Below are 19,871 nucleotides of genomic sequence, written 5' to 3' on the forward strand. Positions count from 1 at the left end.
CCAGTGGCCTCTGCTTGAGATTTTAATTTTGAGCAAGAGATGCTAACACTTGCATCATTTGAACCAGCTAATCTGCCTGACTTGATGTTCTTAACATGGAAGACTTTTATAGTGATTGCTCTAACCTCTGCAAGAAGAGAGTTGCAAGCTCTTATTGCGAGTCACCACTATCTTATTTTCCACAGGGGCAAGGTCTCTTTGAGAACTAATCCTCCTGTGCCTATAAGTGATGTCCAAGTTTATTTTAAGCCAAGCTGTCTGACTCCACGTGTTTACTTTGCTGAACCTAAAAATGAGGGAGAAAGGATCCTCCATACCTTGGGTGTTCAGAGGCAACATGGGTACTATCTTGGCAAAACGTAAATAATTCATATCTTCGGATTAATTACTCATTTCTTGTGAAGGTAAAAAAGAAAGGACAATCTTTTTTTTCCCCCCAAATTGTTGTCTCTGCAATTACACTTTGCAATTCTCATCATAACAGAAATATTCTAGGTAGGGTCAATGCCCACCCTATCATGACCTTTCTTTCAGCTATGGCTTTTTAGAAAGGGCTAGATTCAGTAAGTATTCTAGACGCAGCAACTTGGTCCTATGTATTTCTACAAAGCATTGCAAGCTTGATTCCTTCTCTAGGTCTAGATCAGACTGTGCTAGGACTATTCTTCAGGGACTTCTAGACCCTTCCCCTTCCACCCCCCCAGATGTAGTACGCTAAGCATGAGTCTGCCCAATTGACCCTGACAAATGCATGGCTCTGCTTTGCTTGGGGGCAAGAAAGAACCAAAGATGGCACAGGCATTTGCAGCATATATATAAAATTGATAGAGACATCTGAGTAAGGCAACAATAGCCCAGTTATGGGTAAAGGGTGCTCATCTCTGAAAGTAGGGCAGGATACAGCCAGTAGCAGAGTTCTGTATAAGTTATGACTGCAACACTGACCAAAATCAGAACATATGTACATTTGTGGGTAAGTTGCATTCACAACTGTATCATGTCAACATATTATCTTCTATCAAAGTTCTAAAATAAAAATAGCCATGAAAGGTGATACAGAACATGCAATACTGCATGAAAACTGTCAAATTATAATTAAGTACTTATGTTTTTCAGTTTCAGAACAGACTTGTCTTGTAAGACTAAGACTCGTTAATTGTCCTGTCTAGTGTATCACAGAGGAATTAACAGGCTCATTTTGTTTCTTTCAGAATCTTGCTGCTGAGAAGACATACAATAACTTAGATATCACAGTGACCCAGGCTCTTCAGCATCGTTCGCAATATTTTGAAGGTGTTGTGAAGTGCAATAAACGGGAAACACTGGAGACTACTGTGGATAGGATAGTTAAAGCAGAGGTAAGCTTACACATCCTGGGGAAGGTATACCTTTGTATTACTATCTTTGCTTTTACTCCCTGGTTCATGTAGGCCATACGGAGAATCAATGATACTGTGTTAGTTCTGTCATTGTATAGCACTACATCTGAGACACTCCACTCTGCCATGGTTTGACGTACTGAAGAACGTTTTCAAACATTTTTATTTTCTTCTTTTCTTCTGATATTTTCTTTACAGATGGTGTGAGTTTTTAACAGGGTAAATTGTAAGTGGTAGAGAGTCAGGACCATCTTTGGAGAACTGACAAGCATTGGCATATTTGATGCAGTTTGTTACACAAACATTCTGTGCTGAAATGCACATAATGAAGAACTGACAAGCATTGGCATATTTGATGCAGTTTGTTACACAAACATTCTGTGCTGAAATGCACATAATGAAGCTAGAATGCTTTGAGTTTACTTTGCAGGGCTGTCTTTTTGCTTTAACATAGAACAAAGCATAGTGAGTGGTTTATGAGTATTTATTCCTCTTGACATGGACCTCACTTCAGTAATATCATATGCATATCTGGTGATACATTTTGCATACCTGGCATGTGGCTTTACAGTCTGTAGGAGAGGGACTTGATTACATTTTCTGCTATAGCCAGTGTCTGAAGGAGAAAAAGAAACAGTCATAGTACAGCATGGGAAGTAACATTGGATCTAATGTTGTCTTTTCTGTCTGGTTCAACCTGTGGGCTGCCCGATCCGACTTAGATCGGAGTCCAGCCATATCCCAAAGACTTTAGCCTCCTGAGCTCTGCCTCATCTACCCATAATACCTTCCCCTGCTAGGATAACCTCAGATCTTGTTTGCTGCCTACCTGAACAGCAGCTTTATCTCATGATCCATTGTTGTGCATCCTTTTTCAAATTCTTTCAGCTAAATCTGGTTTCCCCTTTCTTCTACCCTAATGTTTATTAGTCATTGTTAGTGTTTTATTCTTTTGTTAGTATAGGGTTAGTTAGTGTAGGTTTAGTAAGTTAGTTTTAGGTAGTGTGTTTTTTGTTTGCGGGCTTTCCTTGCCTTGTGTGCTTTAGGTTTTGTTATTACTCTTTTTCATATTTAGTAGAATAGTGTGTGTTGTTTGGTAGTTCTTGTAGTTTTATAGTTAGTGTACATCATTAGTGTGGTATCTATAAGTGTGTGATGTGTTGACACAAGCTTTGTTCCCAAGATATGCACAACCTGTGTGTTTATCCTCTTTGAGGCCGCACCCCCTTGAGTCTGTGAGAGTTTTAGCATTCAAGCTGTGAATGAGATGAGGGCCAGGCTGGGCCTCAAGGGTCTGTTGCTGGCCGGCAATTCTTCCTCTCCCGACTGGTGGGGTTGGCAAAGGAGATCGGAGTCACAAAAAGGGATTTAAGGACCCCAAACATTTTAAAGTGAACCGAAAACGATTGGCTCCCTCTTCCTCCTGTCCAAAGATCCCAAGATCTTCAGCTCATGCAGCGGCTTCGGCACCATCATCAGATCTGACAACTCTGACCTAATTTAAGTGAATTGAAAATAATTGGCTCCCTCTTCCTCCTGTCCAAAGGATCCAAAGATCCCAAGATCTTCAGCTTTTCCAGCAGCTTCGGCACCATCATCAGATCTGACAACTCTGACCCAATTTCACATAGCACCCACTGTGGGGAAGGCTCCTTCCCTTCTGTTCAGTGTCCCGAGTCCTTTCCTGTCAAAAGGAGCTCCCTTGAGCAGAACATTTTCTCACTTCTGTGCCTGCACTCTAAGTGTCTTCTCTGGAGTAGTCTCCCCCTCGCCCCTCATCCAATCCTGTCTGGTTCAGGTCCAGTCCTCGAGGCTATCAACTAGCAAGCAAGCCTCCCATCAGTGAATTTGTCGGCTTGGTCATCCCATTTGGTCCAAAGTTTAAGACTCGCTGACTTAGAACAGCTGGAGTGGTCCTTCCTACAAGCTTAAATGCATTTAGGACTGATCCCATCGCCTTTGGGTCCTTGACTTGAGGCTTCGGCTCCATCAGGTTTCCTTTGGCCAGTTGTCTTACCAACCCTAAGGTGAAGTCCAGTGGCTCGACCAATTTCTGCTCCTACCCCTACCTTGGTTTCCTTGACTCCAGCAGTGTCGGAGTTGAGTGGACCTCAGGGCCAACACTTTGAGATGGGGATTTCTGGGTTAGGGTCAACACCTCAGGTTTTGGAGTTGGCCCCCCACTTGGTGCCTCTGCTTTAGGTATTTTGCATCTGATCTCAGCATCAGGACAGGTGGGAGCGGCTCTAGAGTCTGTTATACCCTTAGGATTTTCAGTCCTAGGTGTGCGGGCTTCAGGATACCAGCTTCAGCCTCTGCATTTGATGTCTTAGATAGGATGCTTTCCCTTTCCCATTAGAAGAGTGGTTACCGGCATCCGGTATCCCTCCCTCTTTGATATCTGTACTTGTGGACATGCATCATTCTGCTCGGGGGCAGCCCACTTCTGGTGGTCTCCAATCTGCCTTGCATTCAGGGCTCCCTGCCCCCCCCCCCCCCGATTCTCCAGGGCAGGAAGTTTCTGGCATGAGGCACCATCTTGATACTCCAGAGAAGTCCCTCACTGAGGATACTGACCTTGATGAAGGAGAGGGATCCCATAAATTCCCCTGAGTTGACACCTCTTTTGACTGTCTTTTGGATGTACCGTGCCAGCATGAGGGCTGGACTGCCAATGCCCCATCTTCAGAGGAGTTGGTATTTCTGGAGGTCTTCGGGGGGTGGGCCCATACACGTCCTGGGTGGCTTCCACTCCGGTAGCACTTATTGATTTGGTATCTCAGATGGTGTGGAAGGAGCCCAATATGGTGGAACCAATTCTAAGGATAACCAGATAAGATCCTGACCCCTCCCCAGGACTAACAACATTAAAGTAAGGGTCCTGACAGAACAGATCTCAGACTCTCAAAAAAGGTAATATGAACATGCTTCTGCTTTCCTAATATGGCTAATGGCACGTTCTGAGCTACTCACACATTCATTGTCATGTGTTGCCACACTTGTATGAGATTGTGTAATTTTGTGGACTGTTTTTCAAGGCATCTTTTATTAATGCACCCCCTGTGATGGCTGTTCACTTTTTGGGCCTAAGGTTAAAGACACTCTGAGGAACCAACAGGACAGAAAGACACTGTCTGCCGTTGGAGTGCCTTCACTACCCTCAGCGGACCTTCTCTTGGAACCAGGAGGGGGGAAAACATCTCATCTTTATAAAAGCACAGCAGCCTTTTCAGGTAGCTCTTGCTGTAGGGGGGTAACCACAATGGGCTCTGTCTGAGCAGCAGTGGTGGTCTGCAGAACCCAGGCTTTTACGGAGCTTTCTCTAGGAGACCTTTTCAGTGATTGCCTCACTGTCTGATTCTGGAGGTAGCCGGTGGGAGTCGTTTGGCTGTGCACCCAGAAACTTGGGAGGCCATCATCCCAGACACATGGGTTTTAAGTCATGTCCAGGCATTACACAAATCCATTTTTAGATGCACTGAAGGTAAATCCAAGACCTCTTTGAGATGTGCCACCCCATCATAGAAGGGGATGCAGCCATCATAATTAAGAAGTTGTTAATAAATTGAGTTGTCCAAGAGGTCCCACCAGACCAACATTGTTCTGGCTTCTATTCAGGGTACTTTTTGATTCCAGAGAAGAACAAGGACCTCAGTCCAATTTTGAATTTGAGCAAGTTGAATTGCTTTGTAAAACAGACCAAGTTCCAGATTGATGGTGCAATCCATTGTGCTTCTCTTGAGGAAGGAGGACTGGATGTGCACAATCAACTTCAAGGACATTTACCGTCATATAAAGATAGCGAGGCATTCATAAGTAGGTACTAGGCTATCGGTCTAAGGGCCTATGTAAGCCTAGCCAGCAAGGTTCCCTGACTTTCGCCACACAAGAAAAGTTATTTTCCTGTGCCCCTGTCAAGCAGAGCAACAGAAGTGATCCCCGGTGTGAACTTCCCATTCCCCATCCACTCAAGATTCTTCTTGAAGAGTGCTAATGAGGAACTCTGCTTGACATAGATAGGTAGCTTGTTCCAGAGTATGGGAAGTCTCTGAGACAGGAATCTATCCCTCCAGCATGTTCTGTTTATTGTGGTGACAAGGTTTAGGTCCCTAGAGATGCATCTCGGAGGGACTGGGATTTCTTAAGGTGTAGCATGTCCAACAGCTCTGTGTTTGACATAGCTTTGTATGCTATGCAGAGATCACCTCGGAGAAGGCGATATGCTATGGAGTAAAGCTGGAGTTTTTTGAGACTGTCAGCGTAGGGCATCTGTTTGAATCCCGTAATCTTCTTTGTGAGGTACTTCTGAGGCCTTTCCAGCTGTTGCAGATGTCTTGTGAGGTACATTCCAAAAGGGGTGTTCTACTCAATAATGGGTCTAATGAGAGCCGAGTAGAGGGGAACAGTGACCTGTTTTTTTCTGGATGAGAACCCTTTCATGAAGAGGTGTGCCACTTAGAAGGATTTCCTGACTACTGTGGTGATGTGATTATCAAAGGAGAGACTACTCTCCACCTGAATCCCAAGGTCTCTTATCACACCTTCGGTGTTAAGTGGACTGCCGCCTATGTGGTAGTTCATGGGTACAGAGTTTTTTCCAAAGGGAATGCCAGTGCACTTTTTGGCGTTGAGGTTGAGGCCTTGGCTCTGATAATCAGGCATCTGTCTCAGTGAGGATCTTCTGTAGGATGTCCACGTCATTTGGGGACTCTACTAAGGCTTTTAATATGCAGTCATCTGCGAACTTTGTCAGCCAGAGGCCCTCTGTGTTAGCCCATACTTCAGAGAAGTAGATACCAAACAGGAGAGGACCCAGGACTGAACCCTGTGGCACTCCACTTGTCACTGGTTTGAAGCCAGATTTGGAATCTGCAACTTTTATAGTGTGGGTTCTGTCAGTGAGCCAGTTGGTGACCCGTCTTGTGACGTAAGGATTTATCCCCAGTTTAGTGAGTTTATTTATAATCCCAGAGTGGGGGATGGTGCCGAAAGCCTTGGCAAGGTCAAGATAGGCTGTGTGAACTGCCTTACCCCCCCCCCCCCCCCAGTCTACGGCTTTGGTGACTGTTTCAAAGAAGTCGATCAGGTTGAGAAGCAATGATCTGCCTTTCACAAACACGAACTGGGTGGGGTTCAGAGTTTGGAGAGTTCCATGATGATACATTCCATGGTCTTACAGACCAGGCTCGTCAGGTTAATAGGGCGATAGTTCCCGGGGTCTGTGGTGATTCCCCCTTTGTGGAGTGGTATAACTGTTCATCATCATCATCATCATCTTCTTTCGGCTGTTCCCGTTAGGGGTCGCCACAGTGGATCATCTGTTTCCATTTCTTCCTGTCCTCTGCATCATGCTCTTTCACACCAACCGCCTGCATGTCCTCTCTCACCACATCCATAAACCTTATCTTAGGCCTTCCTCTTTTCCTCTTACCTGGCAGCTCCATCCTTAGCATCCTTTTCCCAATATACCCAGCATCCCTCCTCAGCACATGTCCAAACCAGCGCAATCTCACCTCTCTTGCTTTGTCTCCAAACTGTCCAACCTGAGCTGACCCTCTAATATACTGACGCCTAATCCTGTCCATCCTAGTCACACCCAGTGCAAATCTTAACATCTTTAACTCTGCCACATCCAGCTCTGACTCCTGCCTTTTCGTCAATGCTACCGTCTCCAACCCATGTAACATAGCTGGTCTCACTACCCTCTTGTAGACCTTCCCTTTCACTCTTATTGGTACCCGTCTGTCACAAATCACTCCTGACACTCTTCTCCACCCATTCCACCCTGCCTGTACTCTCTTCTTCACCTCTCTTCCACACTCACCATTACTCTGAACTGTTGATCCCAAGTACTTAAACTCATCCACCTTTACCGGCTCTACTCCCTGCATCCTCACCATTACTCTTCCATCCCTCTCATTTACACACATATATTCTGTTTTAGCCCTGCTGACATTCATTCCTCTCCTCTCTAAAGCATATCTCCACTTCTCCAGAGTCCCCTCAACCTGGTCCCTACTGTCACTACATATCACAATGTCATCTGCAAACATCATAGTCCACGGGGCCTCCTGTCTAATCTCATCTGTCAACCTGTCCATCACCACTGCAAATAAGAAAGGGCTCAGAGCTGATCCTTGATGTAATCCAACCTCCACCTTAAACGTATCTTGTCACTCCCACCTCAGTCCTCACCAATGTCACACTACCCTTGTACATATCCTGTACCTCTCTTACTTCTCTGCCACTCCCGACTTCCTCATACAATACCACAACTCCACTCTAGGCACCCTGTCATATGCTTTCTCTTAAGTCCACAAAGACACAATGCAACTCCTTCTGACCTTCTCTGTATTTCTCCAACAACACTCTCAGAGAAAATATTGCATCTGTAGTGCTCTTTCCTGGCATGAAACCATACTGCTGATCACTAATCATCACCTCCCTTCTTAACCTAGCTTCCACTACTCTTTCCCATAACTTCAAGCTGTGACTGATCAATTTTATCCCTCTGTAGTTACTGCAGCTCTGCACATCACCCTTATTCTTAAAGATAGGTACCAAAACACTTTTTCTCCACTCCTCAGGCATCCTCTGACTTTCCAAAATTTTATTAAACAATCTGGTTAAAAATTCCACTGCCATTTCTCCTAAGCACCTCCATGCTTCCACTGGTATGTCATCTGGGCCAACAGCCTTTCCATTCTTCATCCTCTTCACACCTGTCCTTACTTCCTCCTTGCTAATCTGCTTCACTTCCTGATTCACTATCCCCACATCATCCAACCTTCTCTCTCTCATTCTCTTCATTCATCAGCCATTCAAAGTACTCTTTCCATCTACTCAACACACTCTCCTCACTTGTGAGTACGTTTCCCTCACTGACCTTTATCACCCTTACCTTCTGCACATCTTTCCCAGCTTGGCCCCTCTGTCTAGCTAATCGGTACAGGTCCTTTTCTCCCTCTTTAGTGTCCAATAACTCATACAACTATCTATATGCCTTATCCTTAGCCTTCACCACTTCTCTCTTTGCCATGCGCCTCATCTCCTTATACTCATGTCTACTTTCTTCATCTCTTTGACAATCCCACTTCTTCTTCGCCAGCCTCTTCCTCTGTATACTCTCCTATACTTCCTCATTCCACCTCCATGTCTCCTTGTCCTCCTTCCTCTGTCCAGATGTCACACCAAGCACCTTCCCAGCAGTCTCCCTTACTAGCTCTGCTGTAGTTACCCAGCTATTCGGTAACTCTTCATTGCCTCCCAGTGCCTGTCTTAACTTTTCCCTGAACTCCACCTCACAATCACCCTTTTTTAACTTCCACCATTTAATCCTTGGCACTGCTTTCACACTCCTCCTCCACTTCTTGATAACCAACATCATCCTGCAGACCACCATTGCTGTGCCCCATTCAGTGGGTACAAAGCCTGACGTGAGGCTATGATTGAACATGGTGCTTAGGTGGGGAGCCAGTTCGTTCTGAAGTTCATGTAGAACGCAGCATGTGATGTTGTCTGGTCCCATGGATGCTGTGTTTTTGGCTTTGGAGAGTGCAGTCTTTACCTGCGCAGTTGTGATTGCAGGGACTCTGCATTCTTCCGATATAGCTATGGGTCCTTTAGGTGGTGAGAGGGGGGTAAAGTTATGACTGAACCTTTCAGCCAGGATGTTGGCGATATCAGTTGGTTCTGTGATTTTCATGCCATTGCACTGTAACCCAGAGCAGATCTGGGTGTTGCCATTGAGATTCTTAACATAGCTATAGAATGTTTTGTGGTTGTCCTTGGAATCAGTGGCAATCTTGTTTTTGTAGCTAGGTTTCTGTGCTTCCGGCTGAGAGAGACTAATTATCAGTTCCAGAGTGTTGCCCTTTGGTCTCACCACTGCCCCCAAGTGTTCACTAAGTGGCTGCCTCATACAGCAGGGTTTCCAGGTCTTCCATTACCAAGAAGATTGGCTTCTGATGGCCAATACAAGAGCATTGCTAGTCAGAGCCAGATACACTTTACTCCAGCTATGCCGTTACTTGGGGATCATGGTCAACTATCAAAAGTCCAGTCTTCATCCTGTTCAAACACTAGAATTCATAGGTTGTCACTTGGACAGTGTCTTTCAAATTGCAAAACTTCCAGCTTCCATGATGTCTACCCTTCATTGTCAAGCCATTTCTTTGCTGTCTTACAGATAGCCCTCAGTGTCACTTGTTCTCAAACTGTTAGGGCACATGGTAGCTACCATCTGCTTAGTTCCCCTGGTGAGGTTCCACATGAGGGCTGTGCAGTGGACAGTTGTGGTGCAGTGGTCTTCCTGGACTCATCTGATGGAGTTTCCCATCATGTTGAGAAATGTGTGTCAAGATCAAATCAGGTGGTGGTTGGAGTGTCCTCTGGTGTCGTCATTGCCGAAGGTATCTACTCGTAAAGTATATGTTACTTAATGGGAGTGTTCTGTTATTTTGACAAATTCTAAAGGTGGAAGCTATTTCCAGTTTTCACATTTCCAGAGGTAATATGCCCTTGGTGGCTCTGAAAATTTCAAAGGGCTTTCTCAAGGGAACCTTTTTGCTGTGCCCTCCAGTCCAGGATCCTGTTCCCTTGTGAGTCTTTCCTTTTATGTTTCAAGTGCTTGCCAAACCCCAGTTTGAGCCATCAGCTATGGTTGACTTGAAGTTGTTGTCTTGGAAGACCTTATTCTTGGTGGCTGTTAATTCCTCCAGGCATGTGTGAGAATTCCTGGCCCTGTCCTTAGTAACTCCATATTTCTTTTTTCATAAAGCTAGGGTGTCTTTCCGAATAGATCGTACCTTTCTGCCAAAGGTGACAACAGAGGACAAGTTGAATTAGACCGTTCACCATTGCCAGTCTTTTTCCCCAAATTCTCCAGTAAAGGAGAATATTTACTGCATTTTCTCGATGCCCACAGACAATTGAGGTTTTATTTGGACAGAACCAGATCTTTCAGAAGGCTTAATCAGTTATTTATCCCTTTTTCAAAGGCCTGGCTGGGTACACCAGTTTCTAAAGTTACTCTAAGTGGCTATCTGATTATATTTTATTTGGATACAGCTTGAAAGGGTGGAGGCCATGCCTTCTAAACCAAATGGCCACTCAGCTAGAGCTATGGCTACTTCTACAGCTTTTTTTCTCCAGAGCTGTCTTGGATGATTATGTACCTGACACTTGTTTTGTTTGTGTCCCACTACAGATTGGATATTCATTCAAGGTCTAGGGCCTCCTTTGGTTCCACCGTATTGTGGAATGTGCTTTCTTAGGACCTCTTTAGGTTTTTATTTGACTGGCAATTTTCTGTGTCAGGTTGAACCCAGATGGAAGAGACAACATTGGATACAAAAGTTGTGTATTCATCATAATGATAGATCTGTGTTGTCACTTTCCATCTGGTTCTGTCTTCCCTCCCATTTGCCCCTGCCATTTTAGTTTGTATCTTGATCATGGGATGACACGGTCTGGGAGGATTGTGTTTCTCCATTTTTTTAGGAATCTTAATGTTTTCTTCTGGGAAATGACAGAAGCTTTTGCAGAGAGGGACAAACTCGATCCGAGATAATCCTAGTGAGACAAGGTGTTGTGGATAGATGAGACTGAGCTCGGGAGCTGAAGTCTTTGAGATATGGCCAGTTTCAGATTCAATAACCCACAGCTTGAACCAGATGGAAAGAGAGAATATAGATTTATCAATATAGTGAGTACATAACTTTTGTTTCTCTGTGTGATAAAAAAATCCTCTATAAAGACGTCATATTTAACTTGAGCCAGGAAGTGATTGGGCTTCAAGGAAAACATATACATACATTGATGTCCCAACAAAAGTGCTAAGATTCCTCCCATAACATGGGCATCAGCCAGAAATGTGGCTATAAGACAAGACCAACAAACATATTTAATTATTTTTTGGTTCACAAATTAATGCTTGCTTGTCTTACTCAAGTCTGTTAGCCATTTCTTGGTGAAGCTTCAAGAGCAAGTGGATACATTGTTCTAGCACTTTCTTTTTCTTGGTATTGTACTTCTACATTATGTAGTTGTTTTTCTACCATATTTGATCATACAGGGATTCTGTTTAAGTGGCTAATGACACTACCATTAAAAGTCACCATCAGTTATGCCTATATGAGAGAGAATCTCCAAAGGATTGTCATTTATATTGCTTATTTTTTTCTTGGGAAAATTGTATAATGTAACCGATAAGCACTGTAAAACATTTTAATAAGTTTGATAGATGAGCAAGAAGTCTTAGAACCTTTGTAGAGCTTAGTATACTGAGGCAAATGCATCTCCCCCAGCAGACCAGCTGTTGACCAGCATCAAACATCAGCAGAGTTTAAGAAGTCAACCCCCCGAAAAAAAAAAAAACACTCCTCAAAAATTAAAAAGACCTAGAACCATCTTAGTAAGAGAATTCAGTGAGGCTAGGGATGAGTTAGTTGCATTAGAGACCCTGCTTGGATCAGTGCCGGTCTGAGGAATATAGCCTTTAAAAGTCTCAGTTGCGCTTGTCTCCCAGTTCATCTGCCTACCATCATTGTTAGGCCTCCTTGAGGCAGACAGTAGTGTTGCCACTTTGATGGAAAGCCAGCAGTTTTTCAAGTGTGTTGCAGCCAGGTGCTGTTCCCTAACAAATGTGGAGAACATTTGCACTTGATGGAATTTACTTTGGAGTTCTCCTTCATAGCTATTTTTTACTCTATGAGATAGGCCACCTGAGTTTGATTAGCATCTCAATGCATTGTTAGTCGTGAAACGGAGAAGGAGGTCTTAGCCTGCTCACGTGTCTTAAGTTTTGTGTGTGTGTGTGTGTGTGTGTGTGTGTGTGTGTGTGTGTGTGTGTGTGTGTGTGTGTGTTTTGGAGGGGTGGACAGGGGGTTATTTGCCTGAGCACCATATAGGGTATGGTAGAATCCACAGAGAAGAATGGAGATCGTATGAAGCAAGTAAGGCAGGAGACAGATCCATTTGATTACATACATGTGCAGGCCCATCGCACACTAACCCCTTGGATGTTGCAGGTATATGCAGGGGACACCAGGGCTTAAAAGCTAGAACTCTGATTAGTGCCTTAAAGATGGTTGCTCCCACTTCTGGTTTGCTGTCACCCCAGGGGAATACATGAGATGTAGAGTTTTTGCCGAGAGGGGTGTGTGGGTAATTTTGTTGAGTACTTGAAGAGGACCGGTCTCGATGGTCAGCAGGTTCCTGGCCAAAAAGTAAGCCAATGTATTTATTTATTTTGGTTTTGTTTTGCAGATTTTCCACTGAATGGTGCTTCTGCTCCAATATGTAAACCTGTGCCTACAGTGGCTGGATATTCAGCCCTACTGACCTGAGAACCAGATGCCTGCCCCAGGTGCTCTGCTGGTTTTACTGTTGAAGGTCTGTATGTAGTAGACTGGCAAAGGACCTCACATCTTCTTCAAATCTACCTGTGTCCTACAGCTTGGAGTTCATTCCTCCTCTGAAAAGAAAGAGGGACCCTTCCCCTAAAGGGTCTTTGGGTTTGGACCTGGAGGAATGAGGATTTAGCTTACACTGATGACTACTCTCCAGTGATGTATAGTTTTGACATAATTATTCTTGTTTGAGATCCCTTCTAGAAAATGTGGCCTTTAGGGAGATGGTGCACCTCATAAAGGGAACATTTAAAGTTGGGGGTCAGAAAAGTTCTCAGCAGAGATAGTTTGATTTTTTGGGGGGTGGGGGCTTGGGGAACTCAGTCCTGTGCTATTCCATCTGTGTTGCAAGCTTTTGAGGATGTTTTTGGCAGTTCATCTTTGGAACCAAATTCCCATCCCTCTGTACTCTAGAAACGTGGCCATTTATGCAGAGCTCAAGACAACAGTAGATAATTTTACAAGGAACTGTGGTGGATTTAGTAATTGGTGCCTGAAGGCTTCCAGAGGCACCATTTACAGTTGCCTTTGGTGGTTGGTCAGTGACCGTGTTTTTAAGTGCTTTTACCTTTATACCTTTCTTCTGTTCTTGTCTTCCACTTTATCAACCTGTCACATGTTCTGTTGGGAGGGAAGGATACCCAACAGGCTCAGTAAAAGGTTAAGCACTTCTGCTTCTCTGGGACTATGAGCTGTGAGTTGTCCAAGCCACTAGAGCCAGAATTTGAAGAACTTGAGCAGTAGTCTTGATGACATGGATAAAGGAGAGTCCGCTTGACTCTGTTAGAGAAAGGGTTGTCAAAATAGTCTAAGCTACAGCCATGGTGTGAGCACACCATTAAATCTGTGTGTGCTACAGTGGTTTCTTGTGACAGGGCAACTGCCACACATGCAGTAATTAGGAGATTAGGAATCACCCCTTACCTGATGCTGTGAAGGGCAACTTTTGAATGTACACAAGGGCAAGGACCCCCCCCAGAGGAAATTCTGTATGGGGGAAAAAACATACAGTCCAGCAAAACTTTTTTTCTGGTAGCTACCAAAAGAGCAATTGTTAGAAAATGCAAATCAAAGTATAAACCAACCGTATTTTAAGTAGTGAATATTGTAACAGAGATAAAAGAACTGGAAGTGGGATCTTTAGAAAAGGGTAAGAGCAAATTACATAGAAGAAATGGAAATTGCGGGAACAATACATACAGAGTAATGTTTTGTAGGAGGAGTGAGGTTTAAGGGAATTGAGCAGTTTATGTAATGCTGGATTGATGATTGTACAGAAGAATTTACATGATGTGTAGTGTATCTAGCTGTGAACATGTTAATATAGTTTGTTTTCTTTTATGTAAATGTATGTTTGCCTGTGTCATAAGTGTTAATTCAATAAAGGTGTTAAAACAAAAAGTGATGAATGGTATTGATAATATATAGTGTGTACTCATTTTGAAATAATTATTATTTTATATACAGGAATTGCTTGTTTTCTTTAAAGAGTGTTATCTTCATTAACTTGTAGTTTAAGTTGCTTTTTTTCTGTAATTTCACCATGTATGTGATGCATGATCTATTTCTGCCAGAATTTTATAGATGCAGAATAAATTTGCTAGGTTTCATATTCATTCAGCTCAATAGCACAGAGCTAATTACTGAGAGCCTTTTTTCCCCATAGTTTAGTGGACTGTAGTGAGATGTACACCTCATAGAAGTATGGCTAGGCATATTCTGTTCAACAATAAAAGAACAAAACACCAGCTTATGGTAATTAATGCTGCACTGTTGTGCTAAATGACTGTGAATCCCAGCTGTTGTGTATGCACTACACAACAGCAGTAGTTAAAGAATGCATATGTTTCCATTTCTTTTTGTATATTAAACTGCCCTTTAGGAGCATTTTTTTTTCTATCAATGCCCTGTCTTGTCATTTCTGATAACCAGTTAAAGTAGAATCAGGTTGCATTTAATTATTTAAGCATCTTTTACTTTTGACTTGTATAATGTGTTTCACATATCCCACTTCATGGGGCATTTTGTTGATTAGGAATTCTGCATAAGCATTTGTTTGGCATACATGGAGTGTAAGTAAACTGCTCTTTCGTACATACATACTCATATCACTTTTTTTCTCCCCAGGTTCATCGGTTAGTAGTTGTCGATGACAGTGACAGCATTGTGGGCATTGTCTCCCTTTCGGACATTCTACAGGCTTTGGTCCTCACACCAGCAGGTATAGATGCACAACATTCCTAACTTCCTGGATTCTGATCTCTGACCCTTCCCACAGACCTTCAGGTAGAGTGCAGCATGGCACGTTGTTCCCTGTATGCTTGCTGCACTATGGTCTGTCGTTGATCCTGAATTTTTTGTAGTTAACCAGACTTTCTCACAAGATACAGTGTATGGTTTGAATTTAAAATAAGCCCAAGGTTTATATGCTTCCCGGGCTTGTCTCTTTAACTCGCTCAGTTTCATTAGCAGATTTGTGTTAAGTAGAAGCAGTGTCTGCTACTTACAAACCAGCATGTTTTTGCCATATCTGCATAACGTGTCTCATTTTTATTGTAATTCGAGCACCATGTATTCAGTTTGAAACTAGACACTGGTGCTTATTTTCGTTAGCAAGCTTGATGTCTGATATGTTGCACTGCATGCTGACAGTCTTGAATTATTTCAAGTGAGACTGTTAATTGGGATGTATGAAGCATATCAGTATTATGTGCAGGTTATTACTGCTAGTTGTAGGCTATAGTGCCTTTATAAAGTCATTACTCAGATTTGTTTATTCTTAAGTGTTACAAGCTCCAGTTGTTTGAACTGAGTGATTTAAAGGGAAGTAGTTGTCCTCTTAGTCCAAGTAAGACATGGATATTTTCCACTTTCTTAAATAGCTGTATTGCAGTGGAGTCCTTCCACTAATAGAATCAACTATTAACCCATGCGTAACAATGTTTTATATGTGCACTTCTAACCAGCAAACACCTGCATACGATGGACTGGAATCAGAGCTGCTTATTTACTAAACATTTATTTCTTCAGTTGATCACTGCTGTGTGTGTCAAATTATGGTTTGTATGTTTTTCCCCTGGTTGCTGCCCTTTAAGACTGAACTCTTCTTGCCTGACTTTACACAATTTCTCCTCTCAAGCATTTAGAGTGCATGTGCCACATCTTGTGATTTTAATGTAAAATTGCATTTAGAAGTTGAGGCAAACAGTTGTAATAGCTTGAGCAGGGGAGGTCTCTGCAGATACTTTTTCATACAAACGGATCATGAATACCCACTGTTGTGCTCCCCAATTAACTAAGTTAATTTTATAATTCAAATCTGTAAAATGAGTTTATTGATAGACTAAGGAATATTTTACAGAAAAACTCAAACGTGTACTGGGGGAGTACTGTTGTGCCATTTTTGTTATGGTTTCCCTGGATGAAAGATTAAAGTTCCAAGTATTCAGGTCTGTCTTGGATGGTAACATATGTCATTATTGATCATAATGCTAAACACTGACAGCTGTGGAGCTCATTTTAATTTTACCTGCTATACTTGTGAAAAATGTTTATTTTCCCACTCAATCAGGCCAGTTTTGTGAAAATGTGGCACATTATAAGAAAAAATAACCTTGCTTTTCAGGAAGTTTCCACAAGAGGTTTGGGAGGTCACTCAGTGGACGTTCTAGCTTTGCTGGAGCTTTCATTTTTGTTTTTACTGATTGGTTTTCAGTGACCTTCTCACTCATTGTTTTAGTTTGTTGTCTGGGATATTTTTGCAGTGACCCTAATGATAATAGACATCAGCTGGGTATAATAGCCCTGTGTTTCTAATGCTTAGTCAAACACTCTGCTTGTGATGTGCTGACGAGGTCATAACAAGGCTGAAATATGCATATCTACAGCTAGTGGGGTTTGGCTTTATTGGCCTGAAATTGTCCATTAAAACGATGAAACAAATCATGGGCATTCAGAATTGCCATTGAGCTGAAACACCTGATGTTCATAAGGTTCATTTGCATATATCCCATGTGACTCTGATACAAGAGGTTTGGGAGGTCACTCAGTGGAAGTTCTAGCTTTGCTGGAGTTTTCATTTTTGTTTTTACTGAGAAGTTTCCACATGTGGGCATGTAGTCCAGACCGCATGTAAAGACCATGTCCCAGATACTACAGTTCTCTCTATGGGTATCTCACCAGGCAGAGAACCTTCTGTTTGCGCTAACAGAACTAGTACAACATTGTACCATTTAAATGTTGCTCTTCTTTGTTGTCTTATTTCCTGAAATCTTTGCTACAGAGCTGACTTTACACCTGTAGCCATTCTTGTACTGTGTCTCTATGTATGAGGATTTAAAAATCTGCTCTACTTTGTAATTACAGTGAATGTTTTGTATGTTGCTTGCAAGTGTGTTTGAAACACACATGATGCTGATTTAGCTGAGTGATGTTTTGGCAGAGTATGTAAAACTAAGTACAGAATGGCAGTATTGGGACTGTAAGAATGCCTTATTCATGTCCTATGAAGACAAGGCAAATAGAGCTTCCTTAACACATTCAGAAGTGTATTACAACTTTTGAAGTCTATTAGATAAGCAACAGTGTTGTAAATGTTGTAATAGACATCTTAAAAATGTAACACAAAGACAACAGGTGGCAGTAGCAGAGAATTAAGTTCCAGTTAGATTTCACATGTGGAAACCTAGCTGTGAGAAACTAATCTTTAGCAGAACATTGGAAGATGCTTATTGTAGTATTCACTGTTGCAGTGTTCACTTTTGCGATATCAGCTCACAGATGGACAGCCTTCCTAAATGCTTCGGCTGACTGCCTGCTTCCAGTACCAGACTTTGGTGGTGTAAAGTGTGTGTTAGTTGATGCTGTCTTTGGATCATTCTTGCCGTGCTGCAGTGTTCTCATTTCATTACCTAATGTATTCCATTGGTTGTCTACTTTTCAGTCTTCTGAAGGCAGATGAGTACCCCAAAGGGAAGTTTCCTTTTTTTTTCTGTAATGTAGAGTTGATATTACAAAATGTCCTCAGTTTCCAGTTTAGAGGAAATTACTCTTACAGTTAGTAACTGTTTAGCTTGTGGAAAACAAGTTCTGCATAAAGACTTTCACTCTATGTCTTTGTTTTTTAGCCATGGACCAGAGCACAACTTGGTCTCCTGTCACCACCTTTAGGGCAACCTCTTGTTACCAACATTCTGCACAAGATTTTGCTGCTAGAGAAGGGGAGGAAGCCTGGTTCAGTTGGCATAATCCAAGTTCTCTGGGAGACTGTCTCCTAAAAAGCAACACACTGAAAAGAATTAGAAAAGAAAGGAAACTGAGGACATCAAAAACTACTTCTGGTTTCCATGATCCAGCGATTCTTGTACTAGGAGAGAGACTGTCACAGGCCCTGACTACAGACTCTGTTGTGGCTGAGGCCCCATGCCTTCAATGTCAGGCATGTCCTTCAAGACACAAATGTCATGCACACCTTCAGTTGCAGTTGATCATTCTGCATTCAAGGCCTGCAATTTGATTACTGAAGGGGAAGATAGGATCCCTGGAATATGTGTAAGAGAAAAGGTCCCCAAAGACACTATTGAGGTCTCTGTCATCCACCTGAGACCCAAGGCCTCAAAGGCTGCTCCACCAGAGCACAGTAGGAACAAGGCATCAAAGGTTAAACAGGTGCAGCCCAGGTTCCCTCTGATTAAACTAGGCATTGCTTTGGTCATCTCCCTGCCTTAGCATCTACCTCAGGCACTTTGGTTCACCTGGCCGAAACCTTAATGTCTTACATAAACTCTAAGAGGAAGTAAGCCAGACATGAAATCAGTGTTGGAAACTCCTTCCAAAAAAAAAAAAAAAAAAAATGGAAGGCTGGATACCCCTTTGGTACGTACATACTCTTCAGATTCTGAAACTGATATACATATGTGGGCAGATTTTCTTCAGCTGAAGACCTTGACGTAAGACACTGAAGATCTCGTTCTCTGTTTCTCTACCAGAGGATGATGACTTTGGTGATACTGTCCACAAAATGTAGGATTCCAAGGAGGATTCAGAAAGCCAGCAAAGGTATAGGGCTTTCATGGTTCCTGTGCCTAGACCTCTAGCTGCCCCTCCAATCCTAGAGGTTCTGGAGATGTTTTTGAAACTGCATCTTTGGAGACTAACTTCTTCCCTTTGCTCTTAGGAAACCTGATAGGCTCTACAGGATCAAGTGGTTCCCACAGGTACTTGTGTAGAATCGCTTTAGCTGGACCAGGTGTGGTTTCTCTAGATCCCAGCAAGGGAGCAGATGTTCTTCGTGTTTCACTGTTGCAGTCATTACACTTGGGTTATCCTGCTGGCAGGCTGCCCTCAGTCGGCCGGAATTCCAAAGTCTAGGTCCGGCGTCGGTTGCTGTCGCCTCTTCCCTGACGTCAGTGCGCCAGGGGTATAAAAGATGCAGGCGACGCCATTTTCTTCAGTCTTTCTTGCCGCGCAGTGCCCGAAGCAGAAGCAGTTCGCAAGTGCCAGTCGGCCGACTCCTGAGATTTTCGTGTTCAAATTTCAGATCCAAAGTCGTCATTAAAAGCTAAGTACCCCATTGGGGAAACTTTTTTCTTGCTCCAGACCGATGTCAGAAAAAGTTAATAATTGTATTTCTTGTGGGAAGCAAATACCTCATAAGGACTTTCATTCCTACTGTATTCCTTGCCTAGGCCCTGACCACGACGTTGCTAGTTGTCAGTTTTGTGCTAGATTTAACCAACGCACTATTAAGCGTCGGTATGATTTTGCATTACACTATTTTGGCAGAAGATTTAATTTACACTATGTTGACAGATAGCCATCCGACTACCGGAATTCACATGAAACGCAAAGAAAAAGAAAAGGACAGGCATCCGAGGTCCAAAACTGACGACGAGGCTTCGTCTAAGCCAGTCGCCGTTTCGCCGGTTCTCAGTGAGGCACCTTCGCAGCCCCTGACGCCTGCTACTTTAGACCCGCAGGCCACTACCGACTCCCACGTGGAGTCGTCTATGCTGCTGGAAGCTCAGGGTATTGGACCTTTGGAGATTATTCCCTCAGATGGGTCCGGAGCCGCTGAGCAGGC

General features: G+C 43.1%; 1 protein-coding gene across 1 annotated transcript in view; it reads left to right on the forward strand.

The window, feature by feature from the left end:
* PRKAG2 (protein kinase AMP-activated non-catalytic subunit gamma 2) overlaps positions 1-19,871 on the forward strand; it is a 3,182,689-nt gene that overhangs the window by 2,922,020 nt on the left and 240,798 nt on the right. Inside the window, 2 exon segments of the mRNA XM_044066896.1 lie at positions 1,212-1,358; positions 14,918-15,011. Coding sequence (XP_043922831.1) covers positions 1,212-1,358; positions 14,918-15,011 — 241 coding nt within the window.

The sequence above is a fragment of the Protopterus annectens genome, chromosome 3.part1 (genome assembly GCF_019279795.1).
Source record: "Protopterus annectens isolate FY-2018-M chromosome 3.part1, PAN1.0, whole genome shotgun sequence".
Taxonomy (NCBI): domain Eukaryota; kingdom Metazoa; phylum Chordata; order Ceratodontiformes; family Protopteridae; genus Protopterus; species Protopterus annectens.